The sequence below is a fragment of the Pristiophorus japonicus genome, chromosome 11 (genome assembly GCF_044704955.1).
Source record: "Pristiophorus japonicus isolate sPriJap1 chromosome 11, sPriJap1.hap1, whole genome shotgun sequence".
Taxonomy (NCBI): Eukaryota; Metazoa; Chordata; class Chondrichthyes; family Pristiophoridae; genus Pristiophorus; species Pristiophorus japonicus.
Genome location: NC_091987.1, coordinates 88,733,391 through 88,747,290, shown reverse-complemented (window position 1 = coordinate 88,747,290; position 13,900 = coordinate 88,733,391). Strand labels below are relative to the sequence as shown.

Sequence of the window (13,900 nt, the reverse complement as noted above, 5' to 3'; positions counted from 1 at the left end):
TTTGCCAGCAATGCCCATATCCCAGGAACTAAAAAAAATGAACAGCATTAAAAAAAAAATCGACTCTGGTCCTTTCCACAGATGCTGCCTAACCTGCTGATGTTTCCTGTTTTTTTCATTTCCTATTTCTAGCATCTGCAGTATTTTGCTTTTTGCTTATAGTGAAATCTTGATTGTCTGTCAAACTCTCTGCAAAATGACTGGACCCCTGAAAACATACATTACTGGCTCTTGAAACTGCTTAAATTACTGCTTTAACCTACTGTTTGTCTATGAGCTCTTGGGACTGAGAGAGATCACTGGTAAACTTAGTGTGAGAGGCCAGCAGAAGAAAATCACTCAACTAACTGTCCTTTGCACTCTGATCATCTCAACTGTTTTTATATGAATATGCTGACTTTGTGTTTCTCCATGTACATAAGGAACTAGGCAACCTCACTGTTGGGTCTGGGACAGGCTCGCAGCAATGCTACACAGGCCAGTTTCGATGAGCATTAACCAGGAATCAATGGATTCACTAAATTTTTATAAGAAGCCTGATGAGAAAGAAGATGGCTTCACTTCTTTGTATTCTCTTAATTCAAGTCCAGAACTTACTGTCGATGCAGACAAAAACCTATGCATTTGGATGACATTCGTCCGTCCACTATTTTAAAGCAGGCATTAATTAAAATTCAATTACAAAAGCAGGTAAAGGGAATATGATACAACTGCATTAAACATTCATTATAGTAATTTCTTGGCTTAAATGACAGAAAGGTGTACAGGGTAGATTTTCCAATCCACAATCGCTTGGTACAAACACTAAGTGCACCTGCATCAATTTCTTGCCAGCATTATTTCAGGAAAGATGCTAACCTGCTCATTTTAAACAAGTTAACACCCTTGTAAAAACAGCCCACAAAGGAATGTAGTACAAGCACATTAAGTGTTCTTACATGAAATTTGCCCGTTGGGAGTTCCTATCTTCATGCCTACCTATTCCAGAGCAGTGATAGCGTGATCAACTACACCTAAAATCCAGTGAGACCACTAACAGCTCCTGAAATCGGGCGAGAACACTAACAACACTGTTGAAGAATGTGAGCTGCGGTGCATCTGCCACAAACCACAGTCTGCACTAACACTATCAAACTGTGAGTTGAATGACTGCACTGGGTCTTACCACTGGGAATGATTCAAACAGGGATTTGAAACAGGCTGTTTCTGCTCGGAATGTTGCATGTGAGGAAGTCTGACCACATATCACTAAACTGAACAGTATCAGTCACTGTGTCATCACATTTATCTTAGGAGACCGCAGATCGGAGTGAGTAATGGTAGAATTTGGAATGCACACTATTGCATTTCCCACTATCAATTGACCCATCCATCACTTGTTTCAGCTGGTTCTGCTGTATTTGGTGTCCGTTGCCTGACACCATCACTATCCTGCTGCGTTAGTCAGCTCCAGTCAAAAATGTTTCTCATTTGTCTCTCCACAAAAATATTTTTAAAAGTCGCAAGAATCCCACATTTTTCAATCTGCTCTAACAGAATATTATGGGTCCTATATATAACCATTAGATTTCATGTTAAATTGTCATTGTAAGAATTTAGTTGAGATAGCTTTTATGAAACAGTTCCACCAGTACACAAAAAATATGGGTTCCAGTGGGAAGGGGGCGGGTGAGCAGTTAAAATAGCAAAAGTCGTTACCGCCTCGTTACTGCCGCAAACCTGCCTCCCTCCATTTTAACAAACGAACTGACTCTGATGGAAACCGCAAATGCAAATACGATGTAATGGTTTTAACTGGGCGAGTTCAAAGTCCCGACCAGCGGCAAACCCACTAAGTAAAACTTTGCAGGAAGGGGCTTCACAAACTCACTGACATGACTGGAAACTGGGTTTAAAGGAGTGCTCAACTGCAGGCACTCATATAGTTGGGATCTGTGTATTATAGTGCTTTGAGCTTGCTGATTGCTTCTTGCTGATTTTTTTTTTTAAACGTTACTCAACAATAACTTTTATATTACACCTGTACCTCAAGAAAACATCATGAAGCGCTTCATGAGGTAATTCTGTGAATTACCATTCTCAGGCAAAAATTGACACTGAGCCAAAGGAGGTGGAGGTATTAGGAGGGCTGACTAAAGGTTTGGTTGAAGAGGTAGGTTATAAGGAGGGTCTTAACGGATCCAAGAGAGATGGAAAGGTTTAGAGAGGGAATTCTAGAGCTCTGGGCCTAAGTGGCTGAAGGTACGGTCGCCAATGATGGGGCAAAGGGAGTTTAGGATGAGTAAAAGTTTCCAGGATGCACATCTCTATCCTCCTCAGCACAGCTGAAAGACAACCTCGTACTTGCCGAGCTGTCTCCTCTGCTGTCCCTGCCACCAGTACCTGCTGATGCTGACTAGTGCTGGGAACTTCACCTTGTGCAGACCCCTCTAACTCAGCCAGGGTGCCAATCTCTGTGCTTGGGAGTGATGCAGTGCGAGATGGCACTTCTTCAGAATTCTCCTTGAGATGTCTTCTTTGGGACCTCAGGCTGTTGAGAAGGACCTCAATGGAAGAGAAAAGGGTGGGAAGTCGGCCGACGGGATTTAAATGAAGTCTGGAGTTAAAATTGGGACCCCCATGTGCTCTGTGACCAACAAGAAAGAATACAATAACTAAGCCTTTATACAGAGGGACCTGTAAGAGATTGAAGTACAATATCTGCAGGGGTTTCACTGATTGTTTGCCATAACCTTGGTGGAAGATATGCAGAAACCCCAGAGAAATGATATAAACAGCCATTTATATACAGGGTCAATTTTAACAGGAGGAGAGTCTGGTGTGTAGGAGGGGAAGCTGGAACAAGCCGGCGTCGCTTGAGGCCACATTTCCATAATGGGAATCACTGCCTGGCTGGCGGGATGGAGTGGGAATTCAGATGGCAGAAGATTACTGCCAAGGACTTATGAAACAGTATCCAGCAGTAAGGCAAGTGGATGAGGGGGGCAGGGGTAAAAGGGGATTGGTTAGTGATCGTGGTCGAAGGGATGCCCACGGTTTCCTTGTGGGGCCCGGAAGAGCAATCCTCCTCCACAAGTAAACCTTTGAAAGATTAAACGTCTCTGGATCTCTTCTGGCTCTCGATCCAGCTCTCAGGAGGACTGCTGCCTCACTCAGACCAGTACTGAAGTTGGGTCTGATGATGTCATCGGAGGCCAATCCTCATGGCAGGATGGAAGGTCCCTGCCAGCTTTGGGTGGGTGTCCTTGCAGTCGCCCAGATCGGGCGGGAAGTGGTGAAGTTCACCATAAAAAAATAACATAAGAAATAAGAGCAGAGGTAAGCCATACGGCCCCTCAAGCCTGCTCCGGCGTTCAATAAGATCATGGTTGATCTTTTATCTCAACTCCACTTTCCCGCCTGATCTCCATATCCCTTGATTCCCCGAGAATCCAAATATCTATCAATCTCAGCCTTGAATATACTCGAAGATTCAGCATCCACGGCCCTCTGGGGCAGAAAATTCCAAAGGTTTACAACCCTTGGAGTGAAAAAATTCCTCCTCATCTTAGTCTTACATGGCTGACCCCTTATCCTAAAACTATGCCCCCTAATTCTAGACACTTCAATTTAACTCCCATCTCCAGCCCTGTTTCTTAAAGGCGAGGGAGGGAGTTAAAATCCCCCTTTTGTCTCTCGTTGGCATATCTTTCCCTGCCTAAGGGAGCACAACCCCAAATAGTTAGCTATATTTTCTTCTTAGGCAGTCCCCCAGAGTGGAGGATGACTTGCTTCCCCACTAAAAATGAGCTCTAAGGTGACTGATGAGACCATTGTGGGATTTACAGCCTCTGTTGCAAGCGGGGCAGATGGTGCTTAGTGGGACGGGTGGGTGGGGTGCTTGTTTTGTCGTACGTTCCTTCCGCTGTTTGTACTTGGCTTCCGTGTGCTCCCGGCAAAGGGATTCCAAGTGTTCTGGGATGCTTCTCCTCCACTTTGAACAGTCTTGGGCCAGGGATTCCCAAGAGTCGGTGGAGTGGTTACATTTTTTCAAGGAGGTTTTGAGGGTGTCCTTGAAGCATTTTCTCTGCCCTCCTGGGGCTCGCCTGCTGTGACGTAGCTCGAGTAGAGTGCTTGTTTCGGAAGTCTAATATCGGCCATGCGGAAAATGTTGGAGCTGATCGAGCATGGTCAATGCCTCAATACTGGCATGAGAGAGAACGCTGACATTGGTGTGCCTATCCTGCCAATGAATTTGCAGGATTTTTCAGAGGTGCCTACTGTACATGGTCTATGTCTCTGAAGCATATAGGAGGGCAGGTATCACTACTGCTCAGTAGACCAGGAGCTTGGTGTCGGGTTTGAGATCCTGGTCTTTGAACACTCTTTTCCTCAGGCTGCCGAAAGCTGCACTGGCACACTGAAGGCGGTATTGGACTGTGTCATTGATATCTGTCCTTGTTGATAGTAGGCTCCCAAGGTATGGGAAGTGGTCCACATTGTCCAAGATCTCGTCATAGATCTTGATAATCGCGATTGGGAATTGCAAAGAAAGCCCTATTCAGCCAACACCTCACAGGCAACCTGATGACTTCCAATGAACTGGAGCCGCAGAGTGTACATAGTGCCTGGTCTGCCCTCAAGTCCACGTTAATTAGCACATGCGAAGAGACTCTTGGTCACTAACAGAAAATATTAAGACTGGTTCGATGAGATCCAGGAGCTAATAAACCACAGACGCAAGGCATTTTTGAATTGGAAACAACACCACAACTCGAGATCTACAGACAACTGAAGGTTGAAGTCCAACAAAAAACTTATGACCTAAAGAACAGATGGTGGGTAGAAAAAGCGCAGGCAATCCAGTAACTAGCCGACAACCATAACGTGGATTTTTTAGCGCAGTCAAGGCCACCTACGGCCCAAGCACTCAAGGTCCTATTTCACCGAGAGCCAAGAACGGAGTGGTGCTCATCAAGGACAGAGAGGCAGTTAGTGCCCGCTGGAAGGAGCACTTCGGGGATCTCCTTAAACAAGACTCTGTCTTTGACGCGAGTGTCCTCGACTCCATCCCACAGCATGCTATCCGACACCAGCTCGGCACAATCCCAACCCGGCATGAGGTTGAAAAACAACAAGGCCTTAGGAGCAGATGGAATTCCCGCCGAAGTACTACAGCTTGGCGGAGAAGTACTCTTGGCGAGAATCCAGGACCTCATTTCTCTTATCTGGAAGGAGGATAGCATGCCAGGGGATCTCAGAGACTCCGTAATTGTGACCAACTTCAAGAAAGGTGACGTCCAACCGCGGTAATTACAGAGGAGTTTGCCACAGGGAAAAAAATCATCGCAAGAATCCTCCACAATCATCTCCTCCCAGTAACTGAAGAGCTCCTCCCAGAGTCACAAATCAGATTCCGCCCACCAAGGGGCACAATGGACATGATTTTTACCACGCAACAAATCCAAGAAAAAATGTAGGGTGCAGCATCAACCTCCGTACATGGCTTTCTTTGATCTCACAAAGCCCCTTGACTCTGTCAACTGTGAGGGATTATGGAGTGTTCTTCTCAAATTCGGCTGTCCTCAAAAATTTGGCACCATCCTCCACCTGCTCCACGATGACATGCAAGCTGTGATCCTTACCAACGGATCCACCATAGACCAAATACAAGTGCAGACTGAGGTCAAGCAAGGCTGTCTCATTGCACCAATGCTCTTCTCAATCTTCCTCGCTGCAATGCTACATCTCACCTTTAACAAGCTCCTCGCTGGAGTGGAGTTAACCTACAGGACAAGCGGGAAATTGTTCAACCTCCGAAGCCTCCAGTCCAGATCCAGGGTTGTTCCAACCTTGGTCATTGAATTACAATATAGAGATGACGCTTGCGTTTGTGCACACTCTGAGTCCAAATTCCAAACCATCGTTGACACCTTCACTGAAGTGTACGAGAGTCTGGGCCTTACATTAAACATCAGTATGACAAAGGTTCTCTACCAACCTGCTCCCATCACACAGTACTGCTCCCCGATTATCAAAATCCATAACGTGACCTTGGACAATGTTAGCTACATAACATTAAATGGTACCATTTTAAATGCGATGCAAGGATAGGTAGACTTGGGAGTTCTTTGAAGGTGGTAGGACAAGTTGATAAGGCTGTTAAGAAAGCTTATGGGATTCTGGGCTTTATAAATATAGGCAAAAAGTACAAAAGCTAGGAAGTTATGGTAAAGCATTATGAATCACTGCTTAGACCTCAGCTAGAGTATTGTTTCCAATTCTGGGCACCACACTTAAGGATATCAAAGTCTTGGAGAGGGTGCAGAGGAGATTTACCAGAATTGTACCAGGGATGAAGGTTTTTGATTATGTCGAGAGACTAGAGAAACTGGAATTATTCTCCTTCGAGCAGAGAAAGTTAAAGGGAGATTTAATAGTGCTGTTCAAAATTATGAAGCGTTTTGATAGAGTAAATAAGGAAAAACAGTTTCTACTGGCAAGCGGGTCAGTAACTAGAGGACACCGATTTTAAAAACTTGGCAAAAAATCTCGGGAAGAGGGGACATTCTTTTATGCAGCGAGTTGTTATGATCTGGAATGCAATGCCTGGAAAGGTGGTGGAAGCAGTTTCAATAGTAACTTTCAAAAAGGAATTAGATATATACCTGAAAAAGGGAAATTTGTAGAGCTATGGGAAAAGAGCAGAAAAGAAAAGAACTAATTAAATAGCTCTTTCAAAGAGCCGGCAGACACAATGGGCCCATGGGTTCCTTCTGTGTTGTATAATTCTATGATAAAACTCACTGCATTTCAAAAAGTAATTCATGGTATGGAAAGCACTTTGAACACTTAAATAGGATAGGGTGTTATATGAATAGAAGTAACTTATTTGGAAAGTACCAAGCTCAGCAGATCAGTATTTAAGGAATTAAATAGGCAGAACAATTTGATATTCGGAATCATCACCCGAACTGCAGTAAATTTCCCAGTGCAGTGCATCTCACTCGAGGAGAGGTCCAATATATACCTGCTATAAGTGCATTCTCCATTGGCTGAGGAGCAGAGTGAACTGTAATTATATGCAAGTCAGTGATTTGACCCAGTCAGCAGCTGCAGGAGATGAAAGGGCTCGTGGGAGTGGGTGTGGGAATAGACAAGTACAGTGCAGGAGGGCAGAAGTTTAAATATATTTTTACTAACTATATTTCACTGTTGAAGATTTTAGGATTTTATGATGGTTTTCCAAAGGAGCTTTTTGGCTAGTTATGTCTGATTCATTCCTAAAGAATTAGCACCACTAAATGAATTCAGTGAGGGTATTCTACAGAGCCTTTGAATAAAGACTTTATTAAAATGACACTACTGGTTTGGTATTTGAGTAACCTTTGTGTGCTCTTTTGGCATTCAATTATATCAGCCCGATGTGTCCATTGTGTGGAATGTGTGAAGTAAGCACTCTGAAAAGCCAAGGAGCGAGTGTCTGGGTGCACTCCTTGCCCTCGGCTCCACTGACTCATGCTTGCAGATTGCTGGAACCCAGCTGGTTCTGTGTAAGCTCTGAGGCGAGACCTGATAAACCTCATCAAGTGAATACTTCTGCATAGCTTAAATAAATGTTCCAATCGTCAAGCTCGGCACCAGCTGACGGAACTGCGGCTGCCGCGGTTAACTTTGGACATGTTGATCTTGGAGAGCAATGTGATCCCAGTACCTCCAGCAGTGAATTCCCACTGCCTTACCCACAGCGGAGTGATCTCAACTTGCCATAGCACAGACTTCCCATTATGAAAAACACTTCAATTCAAATATCCTCGTCAATCTATGATTTTGACATGTAGAGGAATGTTAGAATTCCCTCTTGTTTTGGTTAATTAGAAAAGAAATGAAAGACTTGCATTTATAAAGCGCCTTTCATTACCTCGGGATGTCCCAAAGCGCTTTACAGCCAATTAAGTACTTTTAAAACAAAGTGTAGTCACTGTTGCAATGTAGGAAACAATTAAGACAGCAAAGTAAATAGTGGCTGGAGTCAACTACTCTTGTACCCATAACTAGGGGCAACAAGGAACTGAAGCGCCTAGAATGGTATTGAGGGTGTTTGCAGTAACAACTCTACACGTTGTGAAGTATCCCACAATATAAGAAATATTGTACATTAGGAAATATTAGCACAAAAGAATCATTCATGCAACCTGAGACTGCCAAAACTTCCATGCAAAATTATTTTTGCTGAGAGACATATGTGGTAAATGCAGTCATTATAAATTTTTGATTATTTAAACACGAGTATCGCAGCATTTATTTGACAATGCTTCTTTTGTTCCCACAAAGCACAACTATGATATAAATGGCCTGGGTAGAAGCATCCACTTCACATAATTATCATTGGTCTAAATTCTCTCAATATTCACCAAATCAACTGAAGATCACACAGCAGAGATGGTTATGCATGCGGTATATTGTGGTTAGATAATTTCACTTGGCTAATCCCCATCAATAGGTTTGCTGTCTCACTCTCGCTACTTACATCTCGATAGCCGTGAGGGATAGTTCCAGAGATGTCACCAAAAGGGGTCAAGCATCCTGCAGGACAGTACTTGCTGAAAATAATAAAATATAAAAGAGGTAGTCAATGAGAAAACAATGAGAGGATACAAACTTAAGATAATCACAAAAAGAATGAAAGGGAAGATTAGAAAAATATTCTTTATACAGAGGGTGGTTGGAAATGGAATTCACTGTTTGTTGCAGCAGAATAAATTAACTTTCTTAAAAGGGAATTAGATAGTTACTTGAAAAAGGTAAGTATTACAAAGTATGGAGAGCAAGAAGGACAGTTGGTTTAAATTGAGTTGCTCGAGTAGAAAAAAACACCAGCAAAGACTTAAAGGCCAGAAAAGCCTGTTTCTGTGCTGAAACATTACGATCCCACAGAAGCTAGTGGGAGCTCTGAGGAGAATTCTTTGCAACACTTACATTTTCCAAGGGCATCACGTTAGTGTAACACAACCTAGTTATACGATTATATACTGACACCCAGGTTGCCACAAACATCGGGCGCATTTCTGTCATTGTGCCTGTACTCCTTCAACTTACAGCATCTCAAGATTATTTTTCTGCTTGTATAAGAAGACGCACGATTAAAGGGCACAATTCTGACTTGGAGAAATGCCTCTTGGCTGAAGTGATAGGTGTGGCATGCTTGGGAGGATCAGATGACTTTGGAAGTGTGGTTCCCAAAGCACTCCACCACTAGGGCTTTCCTCATCTCATGCCTGGGTCTGGTAAGACTAATTGACAGAGACTGATTGCTATGAGTAGTCAACAACTCCATTATCATTGTACCATGCAAGGATGGTAGAAGACCAACTAGATCACCTTTTTTCATCCAGCAATTGCTATGTTCGTAAGTGCAGGTGGCAAAGGCAAATCTCCCCTGAAATGGCCAAGTAGCTCTGGTGGAATCTATGGGCCCAATTTTGGCCAACCCATTTTTTTGGCACACTGACCCTTTATGCGCCGACTTTGTTCGCTGGAAAGGACGCCAAAAAACTCCCTTGGCATCCTGGCCCCTCTGCCGAGTGTCCCGGATCCTGGCGCGGCGTCCATGGTGGAGTGGGGGGGGGGGCGGAGCTACAGCCCTGCGCTGAACACACTGCCAGCAGCTGTCCGCATGCGCAGTGGAGTCTGCGCGCATGCTCCTCACCCTTCCCAGCATGTCCTGCAAGCTGTTAGCAGGACCCGATGTTCGCCGCCCCTAGCCGTGGCCGAATGGTCGCCCGCGTCTGAATGCAGCCCAGGCTGTCAGAACCTTACCAGAGATGCCTTCGAGCCCAGCCTTTCCTTTCCCTCCCTCCCTCCCCAGCGTTCCCGCACCCGCCCCCCCCCGCCCAAATGCGTCTTTGCCAACCGCCCCTATCCCACCCCTAATGGCCTCCTGTACAGGCCAGCCCGCTGCCTTCCCCGGCCCAAGGTAGGATTTACTTAAAATATTTAATTGTTAATCAATTGTTTACCTGAGTTCTTCATTTTTATTTCATTATTTTAACTTTTATTTGGAATGTTTGGTGCTTGGGTGCAGGTCCTTACTTACCTGCGCTGATTTCTTAACCGCCCACACTGTTTTTCACAGCTGGCCACATATGCAGACCTAAGTCGATTTGGAGTAAGTTTTTGCTGGCCAAAATGGTATAAATGGCCAAAACTGACGTAAGTGTCTGGGAACGCCCCCTTTTGAAAAAAAAAACTTTAAAAAATCGTACCTAACTGACTTACTCTGGAGCAAATTTGCGGGGGAAATGGCATTTTTTTTAAACTTACGCCAGAAAAAACAACTTATTCCAAAAAAAAGATGCAAGTCATGGCCAAAATTGGGCCCTCCAGAAGTAATGCCAGGTCTGTGCAACCCACCTTAAGTCAGGTGTGTCATGTATTCAACTGTCATTGCAACCCATGTATAATTGACCTAAGTTGTGCACTGAGAGAACATTGACCACTAGGTGGTGAACTTGTGGGAGACACTCCTAACCTGGACTTTCAGGTATAAAAGGGGAAGCTTCACCCACCTTCATCACTTTAGTGCCGGCGAATAAAGGTTACTGGTCACAGGTGACCTCCTCTCAAGTATGGGCCTCTTGTGCATTTATACTGTATAGTAAGGACATATCATTGGCGACGGGAAACTGGGATTTAAACCACACGAGCATGGCCACTAGCAGCACAGACAAAAGGTACTGTGTTGGTGATGATTGGGACGATTTGATTGAGACTACTACAGCAAAGTTTCATCACTAAGGAATGGTTGGGACAGGATTCGGTCAACAAACGCAGGGCTCATTTCCTGACGGTTTGTGGATCCAGGACGTACTCCCTGATGAAGAACCTTCTAGCGCCAGAGAAGCCGGCGGACAAGACTTTTGAAGAGCTCAGTAAGTTGATCGGGGAACACTTTAAACCGGCGAGCAGCGTGCACATGGCAAGACACCGGTTTTACATGCACCAGCGGTGAGAAGGGCAAAGCGTTCCAGACTTCGTGGCAGACCTTCAGCGACTGGCGAGCCTATGTAAGTTCCCAGATGCATGCAGAGCGGAGATGCTGAGAGACTTTTTTATTGAGGGCATCGGGCACGCTGGAGTTTTCAGCAAACTGATTGAGAACAAAGACTTGACCCTGGAAACGGCGGCTTTGATGGCCCAGATATTTATCTCAGGAGAGGAAGAGACCAGAATAATGTTTGACAAAAATCTTGGCTTAAATGCAGCAAATGGACAGGGAGTCAACATTGTTAACGCGGCACACAGTTCTCCAGGCAGACGGGGGCAATCGGACATGCCCGAGCATGTAGTCGAACCCAAAGGGGGAATTCAACAGAGACAATGGCTAGCTGAACGGCGATTCATGCCATCGCAAGGGACAATGTGGCAGTAATGGGGCCATCAACACCTGTCAATGGTGTGTTTAAGGACAGTCAGAGACGATCGACTGGTAATGGACCTTTTGTTTCCAACAATGGCTCATGTTGGAGGTGAGGAGGCAAACACCCAGCAAGAGCTTGCAGGTATCAGCAATATACCTGCAGAAATTGCAACGTCAGCGGTCACTTGGCGTGTATGTGCAGGAAGCCTGCGGCCAGGTTGATGTACGTGGAGGACGGGCCCGATGCAAGCCCTACGAGGCCAAATGGACATTGGGGGAAAATCGCTGGAAGCTGAAGTTCTGCGAGTTCATGTGGAGCACATATACAGTTCATACACCAGGACGCCACCGATAATGATGAAAGTGCTCCTCAATGGCATCCCAGTATCAATGGAGCTAGACACAGGGGCCAGCCAGTCCCTGATGGGTATCAAACAGTTCGACAAGTTGTGGGCATCCAAGGCCAGGAGGCCAAAATTATTGACGATTGACGCACAGCAACGGACATATACAAAGGAGATCATCCCGGTGCTAGGCAGCGCCACGGTAGTCATGACCCACAAAGATTCGGAGAACAGGTTGCCACTCTGGATTGTCCCGGGGGATGGTCCCGCACCACTGGGGAAGAGTTGGCTTGCTGTCATGAACTGGAAATGGGGCAATGTCAATGCAATTTCTTCTGTGGAGCGAATATCATGCTCACAGGTCCTGGACAAATTTGACTCACTATTTCAACCTGGCATTGGCACTTTCATGGGGACCAAGGTAGTGATTCACATAAACCCAGACGCCAGACCAGTACACCACAAGGCCAGAGCGGTGCCGTATGTGATGCGGGAAATGATAGAAGGCGAATTGGACCGCCTGCTGAGAGAAGGCATCATCTCGCCAGTCGAATTCAGTGACTGGGCGAGCCTGATTGTGCCGGTGCTCTCAATGCAGATGGGTCGGTCAGGATATGTGCTGATTACAAGGCCACCATCAATCGCGTGTCACTCCAAGACCAGTACCTGCTATCGAGAGCAGAAGACCTCTTTGCGACAATATCCGGTGGCAAACCTTTTTCAAAATTGGACCCGACCTCAGCTTACATGACCCAGGAGCTGGCGAGTGAGTCGAAGAAGCTGACCACCATCACGACACACAAGGGGTTGTTTGAGTACAACAGATGTCCATTCGGGATTCGCTCGGCCGCCGCGATCTTTCAACAAAATATGGAAAGCCTCCTCAAGTCGATTCCAAGGACGGTGGTTTTTCAAGACGACATCATCATCACGGGTTGCGATACTGAAGAACACCTCCACAACCTGGAGGAGATGCTACGCAGACTGGACCGGGTAGGGCTGCGACTGAAAAAGGCGAAGTGCGTCTTCCTAGCTCCAGAGATAGAATTCCTGGGGATGAGGGTAGCAGCAGACGGGATCAGACCTACTGCATCCAAAACGGAAGCGATCCAGAGAGCACCTGGACCCCGTAACATGACGGAGCTGCATTCGTTCCTGGGGCTCCTGAAATATTTTGGTAACTTTCTTCCCAAATTGAGTACGCTGTTAGAGCCGCTATACGTGCTCCTACGCAAAGGTCGCGAATGGCTCTGGTGGACAGCCAGGAAAGGGCTTTTGATGGAGCATAACAAATTGCGTGCTAACAATCTGTTAACGCTACATGACCCATGTAAGAAACTTGTTTTAACATGCGATGCATCGTCCTATAGGGTCAGGTGTGTGTTGCAGCGTGTTAATGCCAAGGGTCAGTTACAGCCGATAGCTTATGCCTCCAGAAGTCTGTCCCAGGCAGAAAGGGGCTACGCGATGGTAGAAAAGGAAGCGCTTGCATGTGGATATGCAGTAAAAAAAAAATGCAACAGTACCTGTTTGGCAGGAAATTTGAGCTGGAGACAGATCACAAACCCCTAACGTCCCTTTTGGCTGACAACAAGGCCATAAATGCAAATGCATCGGCCCGCATACAGAGGTGGGCACTCACATTAGCCGCCTATGACAGACCAGGCACTGAAAACTGCGCCGATGCACTCAGCAGGCTCCCACTAGCCACCATCGAGCCACATGAAATGGTCATGGCTGTTGAAGCTTTCGAAAGCGAAGGCTCACCCGTGACAGCCCATCAGATCAAAGTCTGGACTAATAGAGACGCGCTACTGTCTTTAGTCAAGAAATGAGAGTGAATGGGGACTGGGCAGCCACGTACGGGGCATGCCCTGAGGAATTCAAACCATTTAGCAGGCGCAAGGATGAACTCTCGATTCAGGCCAATTGCCTACTGTGGGGAAACCGAGTAGTCATGCCCCAGATGGGCAGAGAGATGTTCATCCGAGAACTCCACAATGAGCACCCGGGCATTGTCATGATGAAGGCAATTGCCAGGTCACTCGTTTGGTGGCCAGGGATAGATGCAGACCTGGAACTTTGTGTTAGCAGGTGCAACACGTGTGCCCAGCTCGGCAATGCGCCCAGGGAAGCCCCCCTTAGCCCCTGGCCCGCC

General features: G+C 46.0%; 1 protein-coding gene across 3 annotated transcripts in view; it reads right to left on the bottom strand.

The window, feature by feature from the left end:
- dcbld2 (discoidin, CUB and LCCL domain containing 2) overlaps window positions 1–13,900 on the bottom strand; it is a 136,360-nt gene that overhangs the window by 36,229 nt on the left and 86,231 nt on the right. For all 3 annotated transcript variants that reach the window (XM_070893701.1, XM_070893702.1, XM_070893703.1), the window contains exon 5: window positions 8,510–8,582. In XM_070893701.1, coding sequence (XP_070749802.1) covers window positions 8,510–8,582 — 73 coding nt within the window. The remainder of the gene's footprint in view (window positions 1–8,509; window positions 8,583–13,900) is intronic.